Source organism: Trematomus bernacchii, unplaced genomic scaffold, assembly GCF_902827165.1.
Source record: "Trematomus bernacchii unplaced genomic scaffold, fTreBer1.1, whole genome shotgun sequence".
NCBI classification, from domain to species: Eukaryota; Metazoa; Chordata; class Actinopteri; order Perciformes; family Nototheniidae; genus Trematomus; species Trematomus bernacchii.
The window spans coordinates 863,204-888,616 of record NW_022987609.1 but is presented as its reverse complement, the minus strand read 5'-3'; the positions used below and the strand labels follow the sequence as shown (position 1 = coordinate 888,616).

General features: G+C 41.4%; 1 protein-coding gene across 1 annotated transcript in view; it reads right to left on the bottom strand.

Annotated features, from left to right (window-relative positions):
- The window catches only part of plekhg5b (pleckstrin homology domain containing, family G (with RhoGef domain) member 5b), an 80,150-nt gene that overhangs the window by 20,868 nt on the left and 33,869 nt on the right, over positions 1-25,413 (bottom strand). The window contains 6 exon segments of the mRNA XM_034131896.1: positions 5,945-6,111; positions 8,380-8,516; positions 8,611-8,702; positions 9,062-9,119; positions 9,329-9,428; positions 11,176-11,317. Of these exon segments, the coding sequence (XP_033987787.1) occupies positions 5,945-6,111; positions 8,380-8,516; positions 8,611-8,702; positions 9,062-9,119; positions 9,329-9,428; positions 11,176-11,317 (696 nt within the window).

Sequence of the window (25,413 nt, the reverse complement as noted above, 5' to 3'; positions counted from 1 at the left end):
CGCAGACGGTTGAGTTATCTTTATGACGACTGTAAAACCTTTAGTTTCAGTTCTCAGGAAAAGGAAAGCCAATCAAGCCTGTGTGTGTGTGTGTGTGTGTGTGTGTGTGTCTGTGTCTGTGTCTGTGTGTGTCTGTGTGTGTCTGTGTGTGTCTGTGTGTGTCTGTGTGTGTCTGTGTGTCTGTGTGTGTCTGTGTGTCTGTGTGTCTGTGTGTGTGTGTGTGTGTGTGTGTGTGTGTGTGTGTGTGTTCCCAAAAACTGCAGTACTACTGTAATAGTAATGCAGTCCCCTGTGTATAAAGCTTTGTTTTTGCTCTGAGATGACGTCACATTTCTCTGCATAAGAACCAAAAACATCCTGAGCCCTGACTCTGTGGAAGAATGACTCCAACTTACCAAACAGGTCCAAAGAGTCTCAGCTACTTCAGTGTATGCAGGGGGATGCACACTTTAAAGGGGCCTTATTACGCTCACTTTCAGGTTTCTATTTGTATTCTCTGCCTCTACTGTGACATGTCTCCATGCTTTAATGTTCATAAAGCTCTTTCTTTTGCTGCAGCAAGAAATAATTAGCTGACAGATGTAAAAATGTAAAATACAGGATGTTAAATAGTTTTTGTTGTCTCAAACTGAGCCATGCAGGTTAAAAGTCAACTTGTTTTAGATCAGTTGAAAAACAGCTGATATTGAAAAGGCTTTACAGTGGCAACATCGGAATTTGCCTTCAACCAATCAGAGAGCTTGGCCGATGGCTCCCTGTTGTAAAATAATCAATCTGGATCATCAAAGCTCTCGGCAGCCTATCACACTGCTGCCAGAAGCTATAAAATGTAACGTGCACGCAATAATACACTTGAAATACCTCCATTTAAAAGGAAAGAGTAACTCTGTACAGAGAGACGGACAGGACTTGGCTGTGTTTCCTCTAAAGCGCTGGCACAAGCCACGCCATGATTCCGGTCACTAGGCAAATATCTTTGGGCAAAGTCCTCGTTTCCATAAAAAGCAGGAACGCATGAGTTTAATGGTGAGTGCCGAAGCTGCTGCCATAGAAACTCAGAGACCCGATCGCTGCCCGCATGTCCAAGTAAAGCTTTTGTCCTCCAAATAGCTTTCATAAAATATGGGCTGGCACCCAACATGGATCACAGGCTTTCTGCTGTTAAGTCTGGTCAAGACACAAGTATCCAATAGACTTCAACGAGCTTTGTTTCGTTGGCAGGAGACACTCGTCTGGGTCCAGGAGTCAAATAATTTACGAGTCATATTTACCAAATAGTTTTACAAAGACAGAGAAATGTGAAATAAGAAATATGGGGGCTTCAAATCCACTACGTTCTTTTCAGTTTTAGATTATTTACTTGATAATGAATCAAGTATTTAGTCTACAAAATATCTCACAATTTCCAAGAGGACATATTTGTATTGCTTGTTTTGCCTAACCACTTGTCAAAAACCAAAACATATTTATAGTTTAGTAGCATAAAAGAAAGACTACAAATATGTCGTGCCTATTGATCCCATCCAGCCATGTTTTAAGTTAATAACCAACTTTCTGCTTCAAATAAAAATGGTTGTCTGATAGGATTTTCGACCAAAAACATAGAAAATCTTAACTGGATTGAATATTTTTCCTTTTCCCTCATCCAGAATCTGTTAGAAAGCAAAAGTGAGCATGTCTCTAACATTACGTACCATGTTTACTCTGAAATACACTTGCCTAAGTTGCATATTGGTACATGATTAATTGTATAAAGTGAATGGCCTAGACCTGCTTTAGTGCCCTACATTTATTTCTGTTATGATTTGGAGCCCTATAAATAAATAAAATAGTATAGAATTGGTTTGCTTTCAAAGTACTGTTAATGTCACAAAATTAAATTGAATGTAAGTTCATCGAAACGTTCCCACTCTAGCAGATATGTGTGAAAACAGACTCCTAGCTTAAAACTATGTACAGTAAAACGTAGACATCCAATGAAGGTCATACTAACCAAAATATAGTTATTGTGGTTTCAAAGTCTAACAAACTATGAATGCAGATGAATCTTCTGTGGACTACAATGGACTGTCTTATCCCTACAGACAAGTCATGAGTAACTCCATACAGCCACACTGCAGGATGCTAGGTACAGACTACAGTCAAGAAGAGCTCAATGTACGTTACCAGATCTCCAACACATGAATCAGCTTTCATCAGAAGGAGCACATCACTGCCCCCCTGAGGCCTGAACTCATCACTGACATCTCTCTCTCTCCTCTTCAACATTCAAAACATTAAGTGTGGGTATATTGGGTACATGTATGCTAGACGCACTGGTAAAAACAAATCTATTCACCTTAAAACATGGTCACATTTCTGTCTTTTACATGATAGTACATTAGCGGAAATGAACAATAAAAGGTATTGATATCAGTGGTACGGGCTTTGCTTTGGATTTGTTTGATATCATGGATCTATTTTGTCAGTTTTCTCCCTATTCATGCTTGTATTGCCACCCAAAAATACTTTTAATTTGTAAGTGTTGACACTACTTCTGTGTTTTCCCAAACAGTACATTTCCACACTCTTGCTACTAGAGGGCACATGGGTGACGGCATTATGATGATTCAAATGTGAGTGATTGTTTAACATCTGGCGATAATAAACACCGGTGACAATACAGCAATAATAAAACAAGCTCATCTAAATATTTATGTGCCAAAACACAAATCACTGCTTCCACCAGAGCCAGTGTTGCTAAGCAGCCGTGTTGTTCATCTCCTCTTCAGTGACAATGCTGTCAAGCAGAGGAAGTCATTTCCATTGTAGATTTCAGTAATGTTTTCATTAAATATTCAACCGGTTGAATTATGTTACCTTTGAAGAGCCGGCCAAAACAGTGAGCCCATCAACATGAAGCTCTACGAAATATATCTGTAACAATTCCAATATATTTTAAGCCTTTAACAAAGCAACATTATAAAACATGAGTGGGTTACTCCTTCTCAAATGAGAGGATTTCTTCTCAAATGAGAGGATTTCCTACTTTTCAAATGTTTGCACTGTTGAAAATGCTCTCTGCCAAACATCGATTGTCAAATCCTATCATCACACCTATCATTAGTCTGCTTTTGTTGAAAAAAGGCCCCAATTATGACTAACAGATTAACTACACAGTATTTTTCCACTTTGTGTGAGCCAGTCCTACACGTCAGAGTTTTTGGTAAAATCATTGGTTGTGTACAGCTCTTTATTTGATGTGGGTAACTTTACACATCGGAAATTCCCCTTAACGTTAGCCATGTTTGCTATTAGCGGTGTTTGATAAAACATATTGGTGTCATTCTTTTAGCCAAATATCATGTATATAGCCATTGTGAATTGCAAGTGAATATATAACAATACTTTTTATAGACTTCGTGTTAAAGGTGGGGTAGGTAATTTTGGAGAAACCAGCTCGAGTGCGCTAGAATTTGAAAATACACAACCGGAAAAAATCTGCCACTTCCTTATAGAGCCCCTCCTCCAACACACACGAACGCGCACATGACCAATGAGGGCACGAGATAAGTTTGTGCACAGATGGAAGGCTGACAGGCAGGTAGGCCATCCAGTTATTTTAGCCGGGCCGGCTAAAATGATTGGTCGTACTTTTTACAGTACTACGGCTTCCACAGATGAAATTTTTTTAATGGATTTTTTGTCAAAGCACTTAAGATATTCATTGCTATCGGGATGTTAAGAGCATTCCATGGAATATAACAAAAAGTGTATCTCGAGCCGGTTTCTCAAACTTACCTACCCCACCTTTAAACTGAGAAAGTTTGAAGCATAAAAAAAGGATAGTGTTTTTAAACCGTGTCATGACGCTAACGTTAGCTTAATTAGCTATTAAGCTACAGCTAATAAAAAAGCAACAACAGTCAATATTTCAGCTAGCAAAATGTACAGCTGCCAACTAGAAATGAAAAACCTACTTTTGTATGAGATGTAATTGGTCAAAAATGTTTTAAAAGTTTGGATGGTAAATCAGTAAAGATAATATGCATTACACAGGAATGGAAAGCTTGACACACTTAGCAACTAAGCGGCCTGGGGTAAAGTCAATTTGTTAACTTAGCGGAAGAAAAGCCAATGTGTCTTAGTACTAAAACTAATCTAAAGTGGCACGCTGAAAGACAGCTTCATCCTCTTTAGGAGCTAAAACTGCTTCCCATGTCCCACAGACGTTATGTGCCACAACATGAACCTGGTGACCGTCTGCTCTGTTTCCATGCTCCACGTCTGGCAGCATGGCAGATCTGGACCGTGCAGGACACAGTGTGCCTCCCCGCGTCTCTCATCGGTAACAAAACGCCCACTTCCTGTAGCAGCAGGAAGTGGTACAGATTGTTCCCGAGTGAACTCGTTGTCATATCAGACTCGAGGGGTTTTCTCTGCAGCATGGACACACACACACGAGTGTTCAAACAAAAGACACACACACAGCCGATAGAGTGAGGAGGAAATCCAAAAATACATTCCCAGGGTTTTGCCACGCAGATAAAGGTAATGTAAACACGATGAGGTCATGGTGGGATTACAATGAGATACTACACTGGCACATGGGAGGGAAAGAAGAGGAGGTGAAGTTATGGAAAACCGTAAAGGGTGTGGCAAAACAGTGTGAGTCACTGGGTGTGTGTGGTTTTAAAGGAGTGGTTTATTTTGGTTTGATGAGTCTGAGAGACAGTTATTAGCTGGAGCGCCACATTAAAGGTCCCCTATTATACTGTTTTTCATCAATATATTATAGGTCTCAGATATATACAAAACATGTCTCTGAAGTGTTTGGCTCGAAACACCAAACAGATCATTGCAGCATCCCACAATCCCCTCTGAGAGATATTTGGTTAAAAAGAACACAATAGCCGCTTTCACACCGGAGTACTTTTCGGTACTTAGTTCCCGGTACTTAGTTCCCGGTACTTAGTTCCCGGTACTTAGTCTCCCCGAACTCTTTAGTCCCTGAACCTGTCCTAGTAGATCGCGTTCACACCGAAATAAGTCCCTGAGGGAAGATTACGCAAATTTGGCTGCTGACGTCGTCACTTCTTCTTTTGCTTTGGGTTTACTGGCAGGCCGCAAAGAACTTCACGGCGTATACTGCCACCCGAAGTCCCGGAGTCCCCCGGAGTTGGGGACTGACTTCAGTAGAAGCTGCCGGGTCGCGTCTTCCGAGTAAATTGCCAGAAGCGCCGACACTTCCTCATCACTCCACCGCTCCCATGTTTTCTTTTGTGTTGCCATAAGTTAGTCTCTCTCTCCGTTGGTGCGCTGGGCTAATGCTAATAATGCTAATGCGAGCAAATAAAATGGCGGCTTCACAAAACTTTTCTGAGTTTTACGGGGCGTGGTTTGCAATTCGCCCAGCCAATCAGAAATTGTTAGTGTGGCCGACACAACCACGAACCATTTCCTCCCCAGGAAAGTACCTACTCTCTAGCAGGGACTATCTGGGGGTGAAAAGGTTTGCGTGGACTAGGGACTAGTTCCAGATCTTTTTGGTGTGAAAGCAAAATCCCAAGAACTATCGGCCTAGTTCTTGGGAAAAGTACTCCGGTGTGAAAGCGCCTAATGGTGCTCTAGAAGGAGATTCAGGTGATAAGGTGGGGGTGGGGGGGGGGGGGGGGGTTTCCTTGGTTGGTGATTGGCTAATGGTTACACAATCCAAAAAATTGTTATGACATCATAAAGTGGCCAAAATCTGATCAGCTCATTTTCAGACAGGTTTTTATATAAATGGATCAGGACAAAAAGAGAGCGAATCTTTGTTCCTGAAACTTTCAGAATCTCTTTACACAGAGGGAACACATGTTGATGTAGAAGAGACATGAACAAGTGGATTTTGCATAATAGGTGACCTTTAAATATCATCAGCGTTAAGTGATACTACTTTCGTGTTCGGGAAGATGAAACTCACCAACAGATCCACGTTTTCTTTGCGTCCCAGGGAGCCGTGCTCCACCCTCTCGCTGCCCGGGGCGAGGATGTACGGGCTCTGACCTTCAGAGGGCTTCATGTTGGGCAGGCTGAGCGACCGCAAGTCCTTCACCCCCTGCTCCACCTTCAGCTCATCCCCTACACGTGCTGAAGGAAAAACAAGGAGGTTTAACGGTCTGGGGAAGAGACTCTTGTAAAATATACACAGCCCTCAGATCATTATTTTTCTCTGTTTTGTTTTGAGTCATTTTTAATTGACTCCAAAAGTATTGGACGTTAAATCCATTTATAAGCTCTTTTACATATTGTAGAATAAATAGAATGATTGTGGCCTTACATTGAACCAGTAATCAAATACATTTTGGCCACTTGAGGGTAGCAGAAACGAGGAATTGACACAAAATCGACTGATATGCCAAACTTATTATGTAACTGTTAATTCATACATCCAGCAGATACAGAGAAACCTTATATCTGGCAAAGTGAAGTTCAGTGTTCATTTGTCTGTGTAGCTGTCAATTGCTTCCCTATGTTCACCAGCTAGATGCTAACTTTGTCTGTCTGCTGTTTGCTGCTGGCCATGTACAAGGCATACTTTTTAAAGCTTTTCCCCTGAAAACAACGCTATAGGAGCAGTGACAGTGAACCAAAACATAAATGTTGCGGGGCTGAAATCAATGAAGTGAAAAATAATAAACAGCTCCATGTAGCGAAGGGAAACTGCAGATAAAAGTAACACCTTTCTGTGGCTTTACAAGTGACACATTTTCACAAAAAACTTGTTAAGTTATCCTTTGACAATACGGTACATGGCCAAATTCATATTTGTTAAAGCTTAGGGAAAATAAATAGATCGGATTGAGTGTTAACAACATAGAAAGAGCAGAACAATACAATTTCTCCGTCATAGTCTACTGAAAACCTGACCACGTGTCTAAACAGCTGTGGACAGTTTGACCTCTGTCTTTCCGACTGCATGTAACTCCAGACCGCATGTGGGAGGGTGACAATTTCAAAAGAAAACAATTAGTCATGGCATGGGATCTCTTTTATGGGCGGCTTAAATGGGCTTTTGATCCCGAAACTGCAGCAAGTGCAACTGCAGCGGTCTCAGAGCAGAGGCAGCGTTCCCACTTTCCACTGCGGCATCATGGGAAAGAAAAGCTGGCAGAGTCATCATCATGCTGCGACTGCATTATTAAGATTCATAGGGAGTCAATGACACTTCTGGAGAGGATTGAGTGGTAGTGGACGTTTTTTTTCTTCTTCTTGTAGTTCTGATATCCTTCATAGCATACAGTTCACTCCTTTTTTCTCCGAGTCAGAAATTTGGGTGTGAGAGGAAACCGTTCTCCGCCATCTGTCCTGCTCCGTCAAGGCCACAGATAAGAATGGTGCGTCTAAAATACACAGACTGAAAGGCTCCCTACTTTCTATGAACAAACGCTTTTTATAGCGGCTGTTTTGATTTATTCCACCGGGTTGAAGTGTATCTGTTTGTTGTCTGTCGTTTTACAAAAATCCAACACCTCAATGATCATCTTTAACTAATTAGAAATAAGTTAGACATGCAACAATGACTCATTTGCTTACGGCAATGTTGTTAGTCATTTACAAGAAAGAAGATCTGATTGATAGCGTGAGAACGTCACAATGAGCAACATTAAAAAAAATACTATCGAAAAGTGTTAATCCTTTGTGTGTGGCCATAAACCCCGTGTGAAAATGTCATCAACCCACTTTTATTGAAACCATTTTGTTAACTAATAGAATCATGAAATTAAAAAAAGGTTACAACCGTACAAAGGAAAAAGACATTAGGGGGCATTAAGTAAAAATATCAGTGATTGGATAGTTCAAAGTCAAACATGGGGAATCTTTTAAACTCCTTTGACTAAATGATTGTTTGACAATATAACAAATTATAATATATTATTAAATTGTTATATATTATAACAAGCCTACTTAAAGTATATAATGGCTTCTTTAAACATGGACCCACTGCGAGTCATTTAAAGTCAGAAAAACTGAGAAAATAAATCACATTGTCTTTGAATGGAGAGCTTCTGTACAGTAAGTTAATATTGCATTTTCTAATTTGCTTCAATATCCTTTACTACTGTCGCTGAAGTCTCACTGCTATGATCTGGCTCGTCTCTCTCCCTCAATGAGAGTCTAATAAAACACTGCCTTTTCTCAGAAGTTAGATTTCAGACACAGTCGTCAATCTGCAGTTATAAATCAGGCTTAGCGGCTGCATGTAAGAAACGCCTCAAAATAGATGTTGGATGAGCCCAAATACACCATTTTTAGAGCAGACAAAGGGTAAATAAGGACACATTTTATGCTTAAAGGATAGCCATAAAATATAGGGTATTATATAGGATGAAATATGATTATTGGTGAGGTTGTTACCTTTCACTTTGAGGTAATGTCCTCCGAAACGGTACGCCTCAAAGTTGAGTGACAGCGGCGTGTTGGACTGATCCAGGAACAGGTCGACCCGGCACAGCTCAATGCCGTTCCTCTCAAAAACTGGACCCAGAACCTCTCTGGTAACACAAAAAGAAAAATCAAACTGTTAATTATAGCTCATATCAAACTCACGCAATATCCTTTATGCGTCTGATCATCTTTCTCTCTTACCTCAGGGTTTTCTTTTTCATTGCCGGTACAATTTCCGTGTTTATGTCCACGTTGAGATCAAACTTGAGGCTGAAGCACTCCTTACTGGGGTCCTGCAGGGGGAACAGACTGTTAGTTTACACAGGTCGGGGGGGATGCATGTGTTCACTCAGCGAGTCCACAGGGGGGCTCCTTTTCACTACCCTACCCAAAACAGCCTGCAAATACCATTATGCTATATCAGAATAAAGGTGGCTGCGTTCTTATTGCTCACCTCTGCCTGTATTGTGCACCGTTTATGAGAAACTGTGTTAATTCTGAGTCACAAAACAAGTGACAGATACAGTTAATCCCCGATAAAGATAGTCTTTGCGGAGAATAACTGTAGACTCATTCCAGGAACAGACTGTGGTTTCATGGGGGGGGGGGGTGTTTTCATGCTGCACCCTGCTTCCTGTGTATGATTACTTACATCAGTGTGTCGTCTCCGTGGTTTCTTTTTCAACTTCATTCCCCCCGTTTTACGCTCCCTGCAAAACAGTTACACACATGTTATCATACCGTTTATACTCCCAACATCTGAGGAACTGCTTAATGTGACTTAAAAAGAAGCGATCAAACTGTCAGGAGACACACATTTCATGGCTGTGATTTATTCTCCGCTCTGAACAGACATAGCTCTACTGACAGGCAAGGCTGACATAAACACTAGCAGAACGTAACAGAGGGGGTTACCGACCCGCGGTCATTGCTCCCATCTTCCTCTTCCTCGAGGTCGGAGGGGGGGCTGGTGCGGGGGGGACAGGAGCGCGTCGACACGTTCCGAGCCAGGATGGAGGCTAAAAGTCAAGAAAACACAGCGGTCAGTCCCCTCTGTTGGAACAAAACTATGACAACATTTAAAAATCAAGCTTTAAAAGGATCAGTCCCCAGAAAAAATATACATTAACAGGTTTCCTCCAATGACTCTTGTGCTATCTAGCAAAGCAAATAGTTGTGTTTGATTTCTGCCAGACTTTGATCGGTTTGTTTCCATGGAGGATATTTGCATTTTGATTGTGGGTGTTTACATTACATTTAAAAAGTGTACTTGTTGTTCTTGTATCATGATCATTGGCTGTCCACTTAGGGTGACCAAGTGTCCCGTTTTGTCTCACAAATGTAGCCGTCGCCCACATTGACCGTTGCCTGATTAAAACTTGGCTTTTATCCAATGGCTGAAAACAATAGAGCGCTATCATCATTAGCCGTATCAGATGTCGTGTAGGGTCATTCCCTGTGTTTGTTACTTTTGAGTTCAGGCATTGAGGTGAATACGTTTTGAAGCTCACAAGAAACACTTGTTGCAGTAACATGTCTCACACAAAAATAGTCTTTGTCCCACATGTGGCTTGTTGGTACCCTAGGTCCACTGATAGTGTCCATCACAAATAAACATCCTAACATCTACTTGGAAATCTCCAAAATAACTCCAGAACTTTCCTGAGAATCACCATGTTTTTATGTTTTCTTCAGTATCAAAGTATTCCAGTGACAGATGTGCTGCACACGCATGGGTACGATACAAACGAGAACTGTTTAAACATTTAGTTGTGCCAGTTTGCCTAATGCAGATAGAAATACAAGCTTAGCACAGCGTTCAAGTTGTACACAAACTGTTCTTCTCTGAATAGTTTTCTCATGGACTTTTTCCTGGTAGAACATTTTACCAATAAAAAAACGTTCACAGTACGGTCTGTACGTTATCCGGAGTAACCAGATTACTTTTGATGTGGTGAGCACAGCTAATTAAATTAAATCAACCCTCATTATGCTGCGGTGGATGCTGAAATCTCAGGGACAAACTGTGCAAGGTCACTTAAAACTAGCCTGGTTCCAGATTTCTGATTATCTGTCCACATCTAGGATTTGAACAGCAATTCAAATGTGTCTGGGATTGAGCAAACTGAGGGCCATTTCTGTCAATTGTGGAAAAAAACAAACAGTTGACCAGCCAGAGCTTTGCAGGAAGGATTAAGAATGATGTTGTCATCTTTCTGATACATCCATGAAAAGAGTAGTTTTTTTAAGAGTTGAGTATTATCTACTAAACAGTAACACACATTCTCCTTCTCCTGGGAAATCTAAAGTAAATTGCGCACAGCGAACCCTAACTCATATTCTATTTCCACTGAAAATGACATCAACTGGATGGATATGTGAGCCACTTCTGACACAATAAATTGGCAAACATGAACACACTGTGAAAAAGTGAAACCAAATGGGACCACAGTCTCATGTTTAGGCTAAGTTAGGACCAAAGGTAAGTGAGAAAACCACGTTTCAAATAAAGCAACCCTTAAATAACAGTAAAAATACAAGTTTAACCTTAAATATTTCAGACATATATTGAATTATTACCCAAATCATACATTTACAACTCAGGTGTTTTATATATGCGGAGAACTTGATTGGTCGTTTTTGCCTTTTTTAGAAAACAATCAAATCTCAGTGTGACATTTACACAATGAGCTCCTGTGATGAGGCAATGGGCATGACATCATTGTGAGAGAGGGATTACCAAAGAAAGAAACAGTGCACGTCTACCTTGAGGTTGTAAGTCAAAGCGGGGGTGCCGGTCAAAGTGCATGTTGTCTGTGTTCTCCGAGTGGCTGCGTGAGTCACATGACTCGCACAGGTGAAGGGGGCTTTTGTTATTCAGGTCTTGGCAGTCTGGGTGGTGGCAAACCTAAAGGGAGAAAGAGAGGGGGGGGGGGGGGGGAAGAGAGGACAAGAGAAAGTCAGATCACATAACTGCCAAGCACACAAGGTCCCCGCTGTACAAACATTTTAAAAGACTGGGCCAAAGTGAAAATGGCAAAACACTCGCACACGTTCAAAATAAACATCCCCTGCCTGACTATTGTTTCTGCCACAGTTTAGATGACCGCAAAGGCTGCCACTGGCATTCCTGAGGTTTGGTGACTCCCAGCTTTACACCGTCTGCCCCCTCTGTGGGATGACGGCTAATGTAATTAAAGTTAGATTTCCACCTCGTGTGCAGATCTGGGACCAGCTTACCCCTTATGTAATCTAAAACCCTATCCCGAGCTGTGGGACAATAAAACCGACCACAGGTCAGCTTCCAGTCGGCGACGCGCAGCAGAAGGCAGCAGGATTAAGGATCACTCTGTCTAGGACCAGACAGATCAAACACCCCCCACACCCCCCCCGATGCTCTTCCCTTCACCTCAGGAGTACCACAGTACCCCCACAACTCCTCACTCCACCCCGTGTCGACATCACCCACAACGCGGCTCGGGAAGCGAGGATGTATGAGGAGATACAATGGAGGTCCAACTAATGTACTTCCTGTCATTGTCTCCATGTACGCTGGAGGAGCAGTGTGTCTGTGCATGTGTGTTTTAATGTGTGCACAACAGGGGTTCAAAGGAGTTAGGGAGTCTAGCTTTCAAGTAAACACAACAACTATAGAAATACAGGAGGTAGAGGTCATCTCCTGAGAGGACACTGTCATATTGGCTTGTCTGAGGTATAAGATTTAAGCAATTAACTAATGTTATTGCTGGCTGGTACTTTTTTTGCGCTACTTAATACTGTAAAAACACTGTTGTAAAAATACCACCATGTAATATATATACTTCTCACTATATACCACTGACTTACTGACTACATTATGACTTTATTTACATGTTTGCAGCTTTTCTATCTTGGATGTGTACTTGCTTCTTTATTTAATATGTTAATGTTTCATATTTTCTTCTATTTGAGTTAGTCTCATCTGCCCTGTCCCCTTCTCTGTAAAACTGTAAATGTCCTCACTGTGGGACAATTCAAGGATTTCTAATTCTGATTCTGCTCTAACATATGCTCTGCACTGCAACATGCTAATACCAGTGGGTAAGTGCTATCAGGTAACTCAGATTTCAATACAAAATGACCCTCTCCATCCCCGCTCCTGGTACTCTACCGTAACATTCTGCAGATCGGAGCCGGAGTCTCCCCCACTCCTGCAATTCGGCTCCATATCCATGCCAGGAGGCACCCAGCCAAGACCCCAATAAACATCCAACTCGCTGCCTCGTTGGCCGGCTAATTCCCTGTGCAGCGTGCCCCCCGTCAGACACACCGCCTTATTAATCCACTCCTCTCAATGTCTAGCCAGGTATAATCACAGATTTCAAGGAGCGGGTCGCAAGGCTTGGGGAGGACAGAAGGAGGGAGGAGGGGTAAGGTTATGGGAGGGTGAGGAGTCCCAGTGAAGATATAAACCCAAGACAGGAAGGAAGGGGGTAAAAAAAAAAAAAAAAAAGGTCCATCCAGAAGCTTTTCAGGAGTACAAAGCCCCCTAATCTTGCAGCCTGTGCTCTGTCAAAGCCATCTGACTGTCCTGCAGAGATTAAACAGCCTCACCACGAGCTCCACAGACCAGGGTCTTCTACTCTTTTCCTCTCTCTGCCTTTCTTGTCTGTCCTCTGCCACTTCTAGCCCAGACTCCTCCCTTCCTCTCAAGCACAGAGGGTCAATATACCCAGGCAGAGCCCCCAAAGAGAGAGAGGTTTTAAATAGAAAGAGCCAGAGAGGCTCAGTTTACTGTGAACATGACAGGCTCTCCTCCAATAGGCACCACTGCATTAAAGGATTATTCCAGTTTATTACAACTACAGTAATTGCTTATCTTTGGACACATTAGAACTTAGAATAGGGGGGCACCACTATCACAAAGTGGCAGACAGCAAGAAATAGAGCATTTAGACCATTCACATTGTATTATTACTGATAGGAATAACTGCCTAATCCATGCATCTAGAAACCAAGTTGTAATAAACTAGAATTACCATTAACTCCCGAGGTTAATCTACAGCTATGCTGGCGCTGTTGCTATAGACTGTACACAGACTGTACCTGGGCACATCTGGGCTATAAGCTAAATGCTAGCGTCACATGCTAACACGCTTGACATGCTGGTGTTTATCAGATATAATGTTTACAATATTCCCAATCTGAGAATAGTGTGTGTGGCATGCCAACTAGGCTTGGTTGGTATTATTATGGGAAGCATTAAATCAATACCGTCTGCTTTCTATGAAGCTGTAGTGTCCACTGAGTTAAAAAAAATGTTGAATACGAGGGTTAGGGTTCATAATAACGGTTACCTGTGAAGAACCGCATGCTACAGCGCTAAAACTCAAATGCTCGCTGCCCTTTCTTGCTTTCCCAGACCGGATTAAAGTTATTATGGATCGACCTTTAAATGGGACCAACTATTCTAATTTAATTTTAACCTACGACCCTAGTGAGATGTCAGTAAGGTATAAGGTATTGAAAAGTAGACACTCCCCAAGTCTCATGCTAACATCTGGTCATAAGAACACACCACAGAGTGCAGCTGAGACTGATGGGAATACTCTGCAGAGATTAAGTCGTAACATATTGGACACATAATGATATTGGCAAAGCATCACCATAGTCAGTCCAATTCATCCTAGACAGACCATGACTGTTTTCTAAACAATTAGAGTTCCTGTTGAGTCTTGTGCTCTCGGCATAGTTAACATGGCAGAGGAGGATAATGAGAACAAGTGTGACATTTCAGGTCATTTCTCAATCGTTGCAGATGATGACGTTGCAGCTACAGTAGAGAGTCTCACCTCTTACTGAGTCACTGACCTCGACAAACCACACTGCCAACGAGACAGCTACTTGGCAGACGCAAACAAGTCACAGGAATCTGTTACAACATCACCTCCTCAGGGCCCTCGGAAGCAAACATCAATGCATGAACGCACATTTTCGTGCAGAAGGGTCAAATGTCCCGTCGCACCGAAGTGGTATTTTTTTTCCACGAGATGTGGAGACAGACGGCCGGGCCAGAGAAATACGAGCGAATCAGATGCCATATTTAGACAATAGCCCAGATAGGTAGGCCTTCCTCGCTCTCAAGTTGGGGCGTTCACATTCCTGCTGAAAATATCTGATGCTTTAGCCAAGACAAACGAGTGCATCACAGGATGAAGAAAAGGCACCGAATGGAATAAAGACTCAAACAAACCAAGAACAGCTTGTAATCATGACAGATAAATGAAGATATAATCCTAAAATAACTTCACCCAGGACAACAAGGATTTTTGCAATACTCAACATTCCTATCAATGAGGGGGATGATTGATACTTTCATTATCCGGCTGTCTCTGGATCTGGAGTCCTGACAAAACAACTGTAAGAGAATGTGTCCGTGGAGAACAGCTGACAGGATACATGCCTCTTTTGTCATGTGAGTGTGTCGCGCGTGTGTGTGTGTCCTGTCCGCATGCCTGCTCTCAGATCTGGCTGGATTAGAGGGGAGGTTTCGGGGGGGGCAGCATGAGTAACTGTAGATGAAACACTGCAAGCCCCACCTTCGTCCCATTCCCCAACAGCTGAGATCACACAGCGACCCCTCGCCTTGGCTTAGCACGTCCAACGCCACGTGGCACCTGCTTCTGCACCCTCGTTTCCACACATCCTGCAAACACGCCAACGCACAACTTGCAAACACCGGCATGCCCGCTCGAGGAGTGTGTCATCCATGAACAGCACACCAGACGCTCAGTTGTAATAAATATCTTCTTGTTTGGAGGAAGATGGCTGCAGCCTTCAGAGGTGAATCAAGATTATTAACCAATTATTCTTGCAACACTTGCACGCAACACATGAAGGCAAGCAACACGTATTATCAGCTGTTGTAAGAGCGAAATTGTCTCCAGTTACGCTTATTTTCAGGTTTCATATTTGTATGTTGTGCTTCTACTGTCTCCATGCTTTAATGTTCAAAAAGGTCTTTATTTTCCTCATACTGCCTGGGCTGCAGATGATGCCATTTAACAAGGGAACAGGTATATTAACTTCAGGTTCAAATGTCTTAAAGATGATTGATAAGGATGGAACATTAGGGTTTAGAGCAAAAGCCTGGCAGTTCAATTTGGCTGCAACATCTTCATCAGCGCCGTCACCATTCTGTCTCCTGAGGACGATTTGTTCTAATATGTTTTGACGGCTTGCCGCATCCTCGCTGGAAAATGGAAAATGGAGGGTAATCAGTCTTGGTGTAAGGAATTAAATGACGCAAAGAAGGAAAGGATGCAGATCAATTCAAACCAAGACTTTACGTCTGGCTCAATGAGATTCTACAACACATGGTTGCTATGAGGAAAGACAAAGACCCAGTAATGATCTCTAAAACTATACTTCCTGTGGGTGTCACTGTGTTCCCCCTCACAGCCGGCCCCCCTCAGGAACACCTTGTCCTGTCAGAGCACACCTAGCGTTATGCAACAGCATGCATCACTGCGTGCATGTACGCATTTCAATAGGAAGAAATGGATACATGAGGCGTTCAAGGGATAATAGGATTGTTTGTTTTTTTGTGTAAAGCATGATAGATATGGAATTGCATTTAATCAAATCTGGGTTTTTTATCAAATCTTATTGGGTTTAATTTTCAACATCTGTAAGGAACTAAAGCTCAAAGATTTAATTTAGATCTTTATCACCGTTTCTTGGCTGCAAACCTATAAAGCCTTGGATTTTAGCACAAAAGGATGAGCAGCAAAACGTTTTGGATACTGGTTAAATGTATTGGGACACAGTGAAATAACAGCTGTATCCTAGGGACTTCTACACTTCGCACTGCGAGGGGGACACAAGTTCCCATCAGCAAAAACACGTGGGTTTGCTATCCTGGCTCCAAAATGGTGGAATGAGCTCCCCATTGACATCAGGACAGCAGAAAGCTTACACATCTTCCGGCGCAGACTGAAAACTCATCTCTTTCGACTCCACTTCGAGCGATAAAATTACTAACAAAGCACTTATATACTAACAAAGGACTGGCTTATCTAAAGCTAGTTGAGTAGCACTTGAAATGTTTTGGCTCTATGAAACCTGATGTAATTATATGATTCTGTTTTCTTCAAGTTTGTATCTTCTTGGTCGAATGCACTTATTGTAAGTCGCTTTGGATAAAAGCGTCAGCTAAATGTAATGTAATATTATTCTCGCTTAAAGGGGACCTATCATGCAAAATGCACTTTTGTACGTCTTTTATACATGAATATGTGTCCCCGGTGTTCCAGGGAACTCACCAAGTGTCAGAAAACACAACCCTCTCTATTTTCCTCCATACCCAAATCTCTAAAAAAGGGGCTGCAACGGATCTGATAAAAACTGATCCAGATTTGAACACTGTCCTGACGTCAGGACGGTGGCGCTACGGCTATTGGGCCAACTCCACCAATCAGGAGGAGACAGCCACGGCCATTGCCGTTCGAAAGCGCTGGAGTACATATGCCAGGCCTGTAGGTGGTGCTGTTCTCACAGAATCAGCCCTTGCAAAAACAGGGGTAAAAAATGTCAAATTGAGCAAAATGAGGCATGGCTAAAATGCATGATCTGTTTGGTATTTTGAAAAAAAAAAAGTATAAATATGCCTTATATAGGTATGGTCCTACACTATATTATTCAAATATAGCATGATAGGTCCACTTTAAGTTGCTCCGAATACCGGGGATGCCGATGCAAAACTGTTGAGTTGATGATCCTCAAAAACTGATATGATATAATTTCCGGATATTTACAAGATGCAGCCAATTAGATTATTTTTCAAGGGAAGAAGAACCCTTCTGTTTGTTTTTTTTAACTAAGAAAAACATACAGTTTATAATACCGGTTCATTTTCACTCACAAATGTTGGCTTATTGTAGCCCCATTCAGGCATCTGAAAGAGTCTGAATGGTTCTCATCGAAAATCTCAAAAAAGGTGACATTTAAGCTTTATTGGAGGTGATTTCGAATAATGTTTTATTCTTTTACAAGAGAAAATACTTTGAGTATGAGGAATAAATGGTCAGTTTGGCAAATGCACCTCTGGTTAACTACCCGATCTCCATTAAAGAGCAGCACAGTCGCTTTTCTGAGCTTTTCAATGGGAACCATCGGTCAAATTAGACCTCGTACAGACACTGTTTTTACATTCGGTATTTCTTATAAAACATTTTTAGGGAGTGGTGTAGTTAAGAGCATTCTGGTGTCTGAATTCAATGAGTCTGGGTAATAATTAAGCACTTTTTATTGGAGATTAAATGGATAAAGTAATGTTAGGGTTAGGACAACACAAGACAACCACTACCCAACGAGATGTCAATACTGATAGGTGGGAATTAACTGAGAGGAAATACTCTCTAGCTCAAGCTTATAATAAAAGTATGAGTGTGTGGAAGGATGGGGATGGGTTCAGTAGTGAGGAGTTAATGTACAACATGCACATTTACTGCATAAATTATTAAAGAAACGTATCTTTTATTGACCTATTGTGAAACAAGGAGTTCCCACATACGTATTACTCTATACCACAAATACATAATCACACACGCACACATAGCTGTTTGTTACTGTGGTGCCCACACCCATAGAGCAAACTCAATTCCCTGTAATTGTTCCAAGCAGCCATAATCCCCCCCCACACACACACACACACACACACTATAGAAAACACGAAATCAAAGCAAACCTGAACCAACACAATTCACAACAGTGAGATTAATGCTTCATATTGGGGACAATGGAGGATTTCTGTTTGGTTTAGTGGAGCTCAAAGCGTATTGTTTGGGCCAGCCGTCAGTCCAACGCAGCACTTCAGCCTTTGTTGAGACTGCGGGTGCCGTCCAGGTACATTGTGTTTAATTACACGGGCCAACTTTAATGCTTACTATCACTCCACTCCCACAGAAAACTGAGCTTTAAAAGGTCTTGTCTTAACACGAAAGTCATCACTGATTTGGCAACTGGTGGATAATCTCCTCAGCAGAAAGTTATGTTAGCGCTAACGTCGCTCCTCATCCGTCATGAGGGGCTGGAGACGAGGGCTGGTGATAGTCAAAGTCAAAACCAAAGTCAACTTTATTGTCAGTCTTTCAGTTTGTGTGTACAGACAGAGAGATCGAAATACCGTTTCCCACAATCCCGAATACAAGAGCGAGCAGCCATCTATCTATAGCTTAAGTCAACATCTTTCACTCCGAAAACACACCCTGGCCTCTTCATTTCGCTCCGTCCTTACAGAAAAACACATCCCAATAAACATACCAACGCACCCAAATGATGGGTTAACACCTGACGAGGCAGAGTCGTGCACGGTCATGTTCAGAAAGTCAGACTGCAGTGAAGTCAGTCAAACATCCAGACAGACTTTGGTCAGAACAGCTCACACGCAGTCTGTTACACCAAACTAATCTAAGACAACCCAAAAGTCAGACACACATGTACACATCATCAGTTCATAGTCTGCTAATTAAATAAAGACAATAGCGGTCTGATTTTCTCAGACAAATACACTCATGTGCCTGCCACACACACACACACACACACACACACACACACACACACACACACACACACACACACACACACACACACACACACACACACACACACACACACACACACACACACACACACACACACACACACACACACACACACACACACACACACACACACACACACACACACACACACACACACACACACACACACACACACACACACACACACACACACACACACACACACACACACACACACACACACACACACACACACACACACACACACACACACACACACACACACACACACACACACACACACACACACACACACACACACACACACACACACACACACACACACACACACACACACACACACACACACACACACACACACACACACACACACACACACACACACACACACACACACACACACACACACACACACGGTAGGTAGTACAATGAGTGTCATAATCCTTTGTAAAAATAGATTAAAACCAACAAAAACAGAATGGATTGATGTAATTCGTTTTAACCTCTAGATTGCAAAAATGTTTCTTAATAATATTGACAAATCTTAGAAACACTGACAAATAAATCCCTCCCTGATCCCTCATTATCTATAATAATATACAATTTTGAGGATAACTACAGGGTGTTTCCAGATATTTGCATACAAGACCTTTTTCTGAGAAATACTCATTATAGGGCGGTTAAAATGATGAGTGGTTAATCTAGGAGCTGATATTCAATAGGAAAATTCATCATGTATTTCTTTTTTTAAAGGAGCAATTATCACTGCAAACATAAAAAACCCAATGTATCATCTTTAAATTGGTTATTTAAGTATTCTATGAAATTCATTTTGTCACGATTTAAGACAAATATTTGTAAAAGTTACAAATCCTGACATTGGAGGAGCCATACAATTGTTTGGTGTTTTTTTGCAGCTGCTGGAAAACTGAAAATGTCATTTAAAGTTTAGAAATGATATATTTTTTTAGCAGCTTTTAAGATGAAGAAAGGCCAACAGCTTTCCTAAATGTAATCAGCAATGAATTGAAATATGCAACATGTTAGTATTCTCAAAACACCTCTCTCTAACCTCTCACCTTCATGCATGAATCTACTCTATCAAAGAATTGATAACTTTTTAACTGCATTAAACACTCCAATATCTGCTGCAGCAATAAGCATGAGTGATTGTCAAATAAGAAGTTAAGAGAGCAAAGTGCCTGCAGAGCGAGGTTTCTCTCTCTGCTACATGTGACTTTATTTGCTACTTTTCTCCAATTGTTATCGTCCTTTTGGGAGCAGAGCGCTCGACCTCTCTCCTCAACACTACACAGAGTTGCCATTAGCTGTGACCCAGTAGGCGGGATTGAAAACAGCACCCAGAAGATCAAAGGGGGGATTCTGGGCAGGCCTGGCCCCGGAGTCTGATTTATTTTTCAATAAATAAGCGATGCATCTGTTGAGGAGTGGCACGGCGGAGAGCTGCTGCTTTCTTCTGCTGCCATCTGTCCTCTGGCCGGGCGAGGAGTTGGGAGAGGAGAGCCAGGGCCGACTTTTTAACAGCGGCCATTATGCAACAACACTGCCTGCCTGTTCCCTATTATCCTCTCCCCTTCATTCTGGTACCGCACCGCCTTCGCACACATATGGATTTACTCAAACGGAGGCACTTGTTGCGTTTCATCCTCCCAGGAGAGAGCCAAATGTGCGTGTGTGTGTGTGTGTGTGTGGCTGTTACCTAGACACATGTTAAGTATGTTCATCAAAAGGACCCGCAGTGGTTAAATGGCGGCGACTGTTCATTCACTAACCGACATCAAATGTTGGATGAGGAGGGTTGTTAAACACGGGATGATGTCATTCAAAGCTGCTCAAAGTGAAAATAAAATAAAAAAACAGCAGGTGTATATAATGATCCCCATAAGGAATACTGTACGTTTAACCACATGTAACTGATTCTTTAAAGATCATGTCTGCTTTTAAAAAATACAGGGTTCAACAGGGCAAGAAAAGAGTCAGAAAGATTACCATTCTTTAAGCCCCGCCCCCTGGTTACCGTTGCTATGCCTGAGAAGCTCTCTCCGGTATGTCGTTTACAATGATGACTGACACATTGTCAACTCAAAATAAGTAGACATTTAAGACAGTCATCAAAAGCAGGGTTTCATTAGCTTAAACAGCGCCTTCATTAACATATGTTATTAGCTGTAATTAATAAGCTATAGTCTACACTTAAAGGAAACATACATGCGTTTCTAAAAAGCGTTATTGCCTTTCCCTGGGAATCTAAATCTGCATCTTGAATTGTTGATGATACATTTACAAGATATCAATCAATCAACAACTTTATTAATCCCGCAAGGGGCAATTGGTTATGAGCAGCAGCTTATGTCATGTACACCCGGGAGCACAGATGTGGATCATTCCAATTTACACGATAAATAGTTCATAGCATCACAATAATAAATAAATAAATAAATAATCAAGTTAAAAGCCTTTCAAGAATTTAAAAGTTTGAGTGCAGAAGGGATGAGTGATTTTGAAAAGCGATTAGTCTTCAGAGCAGGTAGAGCATATCTTCGCCCTGATGGCAACAGACGAAATTCATGTGCAAGAACATGACCTGGAGCGTTCAGAATGCTCTCTGCTTTCCGCAGAATCTGTTGGTTCCAAAAGGAGTTTAAGTCTCTCTGTTTCACGCCGATGATCTTAGAGCAGGTTTTAACAGGCTGTTCCTGTCTTTCAGTGTAAGGCTATGGAACCAGCAGATAAAAGAAAAAACAAATAAGGCTCTCAATGAATGCTTGGTAAAAACGACAAAGAATGAAAGGCCTGACAGAGAAAGAGTTCAGATATAATATAAAGCAGCATTGTGTTTGTGTTGTAGAGATAACACTGCATGTGTGGAAAAGGTTTTTAATTAGGTTCTAATAATATCAGGGTTTTGTCCAAATCTTACTTTCGGCGAGCACCCTCATATTTTTCTAGAAAAACTGTGTAATATAACCTTGTTGGGATGTTTTGGCTGTGGTAGTAATAGTAATGCTATTTACTGTAAGCCATTTAGGGGGAAATGTATGGCTTTCATTAGAGTAGACGAACACAGTTAAATTAACTTTTTGGCACTTTTTATGAAGTGATTTTTGTAGTTAGAGGGATTTCAAAACATGGAGAGAAATCCAAGTGAGGCATATTTACCTAACTGTGACAAAACTATTTGGGGATACATCTGAAAGTGAGTAGAACTGTAAGTCACAAAAAGACTGAGCGAACACTACAACAAGTACTGGAAATGAAGTCATGAATTTGTTTCTGTAAACTGTTTGGGTAACAATTGGCCTTTGTTTTATGTTGCTATGATCTCATGTGTTGCCCTTTCAGGTTTTTTTTACGTCAGTTACTTTGCAAAATTGAAACAATTGTAATATATATCAGAATTAGAATCAGAATCAGAAACGGGTTTATTGCCAGGTAGGTTCGCACATACTAGGAATTTGACTTGATGTCATGGTGCATACATAAAATATAAAAAACAAGAAATCTAATATAAAACACAAAATCTTTTTTACACCGTAATAAAATAAAATACAGTTAAATAGCAATAAAAATTAAATAAAGCAGTAATTTACATGGAAATAGAATGCTATGAATGAATTTTAGAATATAAACTATGAAATGTGAAATAAGAATATGTGCATCTAGGAGTATGAACATTGTGTGTATTAATGTAATGCATATAGTCATGATGTGGCAGAGGTAAAGTGATTATGAATTACCTATTGCTAAAAACATATCCTATCAGTCTCCAAATCAGTGTATGAATAATTTGCTTGTTTGATAGTAATCTGAACACCAGGTAGATTACATTCTGTGTAATAGTACATATCATTTCTTAATGTTATCCTCCTCTGCACAGTGACACATGATGGAAGAGCGGCGGCTTTTCCCAGATTTCATATTATAGACATTTATAAGAAATGGGTCCATCTTGTGTTATTTTCACACTGATATCATTATCTTTTTAACACCGCAGGAGTGAATTACTCCCCCGACGTCCATTAGGGAATACAATCTTTAGCATTTCCCGTTATACCAAAGAAGCAATGAACAAATATTTGTCAACTCTCCAGTGAATTACTGTCTTTAAGATACAACAATACAACCTCTGTTGTCTTTACCACGCAAACATTTTGAGGGTGAAATCAGGTCCGCCTGACAGCACTCCAGGTTTGAGCATCTGCCACAGAAAACAACAAACTCAAGAGCAAACACGCTCACAGGAAACACTGAGACTCCTTTTTGTGAAGTACACTAAGCATTCCTGTGAAAGGTATGTTTCAACATGCAGCCAGTGTTTGCCCACAAAGAATATTACCCATGATATCCCACAACTTTGCATTCTTTCAACCAAAATTAGGAAAAAATGTAAACTGCAACAACAACTGACGGGATATTGTTTTGGCATCTCTTTAAAGATTGTATTTAGAAGAATTTAAAAAGCAAATATGACATTTTCTGGAGTTGTTTGTAAATCAGCTGAAAAGACATCTGACCCCAACCCCCGCAGCAGAGTCAAATATTTACATGACACCCTAATGACACATGCCACTGTCACAATGTCGTCACTGAGAACAACAACCCACTCAAGCTGCCTGTAAATAAGATAGGAACACCCCGAAATCCTCTTAGCGCTGAAGAACTAAACACCAGGCTCAACTTAAATGTTCAGCTTAAGGTGATCAATACGACTTGTGGAGGAAAAGACACCACTCACCAGCAGCTGGTCTCTTTCTGCTCTAACAAAGTCAAGTGTACCGACTGCTGTCTGCCGGCTGGACTGTGACGCAACCTGCCTTCCTTTCCATAGCTTCAAGGCAGGAGGAGAAACAAGGAGAGATAGACAGGAGGGCGGTGAACAAGACCAAAAAAGGAGGAAGTGAGCAGGAGGGGAAAAAACTGGGTATTCCAAGATGTATGAGAATTTTGGAAACCACTTCAAATTTGGTGTATATGGAAAAGGAGGGAGCTCTGGTGGGTGCCAGGGGGTAAAACTGGTCAGTTGATATAAGAAGCAGATGTGAAATATACAGACAAAGGAGGAAAAACAGACTTACATTTGACTCAAATGCAAGGATTTGCTGCTGTTCCTTGTCTTGGAATAACAAAGAAATCACAATGTTTGGGTCCTGTCAGCTGAACAAACACAGACATTGATGAAGTCACTCTAAGATCTAGAAAAGCCACATTTTTCTGATCGTTGTTACTTACAAATCATAACTTTTTTGAGAAGATACATCAATGACCAAAACAAGTCCTACTTAAGTTCTGCTAACCTTTTCTTTTACAGAGAATGAATGAAAACTCCGACAGCACATGCTAATGCAGCAACACACTCCCAGCACTTCATATATTCTTCCATTAAAGTGCTCTCAAACTAAAAATCCATAAGAAAAGCTTGTTCTTTACATTACCCACCATAGAAAGCTCCAGTGTCTGAGGAAAGGCAGCCCCTTTGAGTTTCAGTGGAAGAATCAATCAATATCTCCGGTACACAGCAGGTGGTGAAAGTTTAAGTCCCAACCAGGATCGAAGTCGTGAGCGACAGTGAGTTTCAAGTTCTTAAAATAACCGAGTTAATCTGACAGACGTGGAGGATTGAAAGAGCGTGTTGACGGGGCTGAGAGGCTCACTCTGTTTACTACAGCGGTCTACTGGGAAGACACACACATATACACAGGGTTAAAACCATCAACCCCGCCTATCTGCTCAATCACACACCCCCACAAACACACACACTTCCTGGCAGAGTCATGTAAACTCCCACCGAATCTGAGCTCTTTTTCTCCTGAGAAACGTTTAAGTGTTTCTTTTGACGTCTGGTTCTGTGGTAATGCAGATGTAAATTAAAGTCAGTGAGCAGAAGAACATTTGTGTCTATTAATACTTGTTCTAGACCCCCCTGCTGGATTTGAACTCTGACCCTGAGGGGACAGAAGGTTAAAGGAGGGAGTTCAGCTCTTCAAAAGTGCTGACTGGAGGCAGATAGGGAAGTGAATGTGTTTAAACAACCAACACCCATACATCGGTTCAATCTGGATCCGTTTTGAAATAACTAAATCATAACAAGCAGGTTTTTTCTTTTCTGATTTCATTCTACAATCAAATGAGGATTAGTGAAATAGTACCTTGAATACTAATCTGAAATAAATGCCTGTGGTGGGGTGTGCAGTGGTAAAAGATTTAATCAATTGTAGTCGTTCGAAAATCCAAAATATTGAAGTCGATAGTTAACGTCCACCTCATTCTATGAACAGAGTTGTGTAATGTCTCCTGAGGCTATGTCATACCTGAGAGAAAATAACCCTGATTACGCCACAGTGCTGTCTTACTTTCAGATAATCCTGAAAGCATTCAGAGCTACAACGGGGATTGTGTCAGT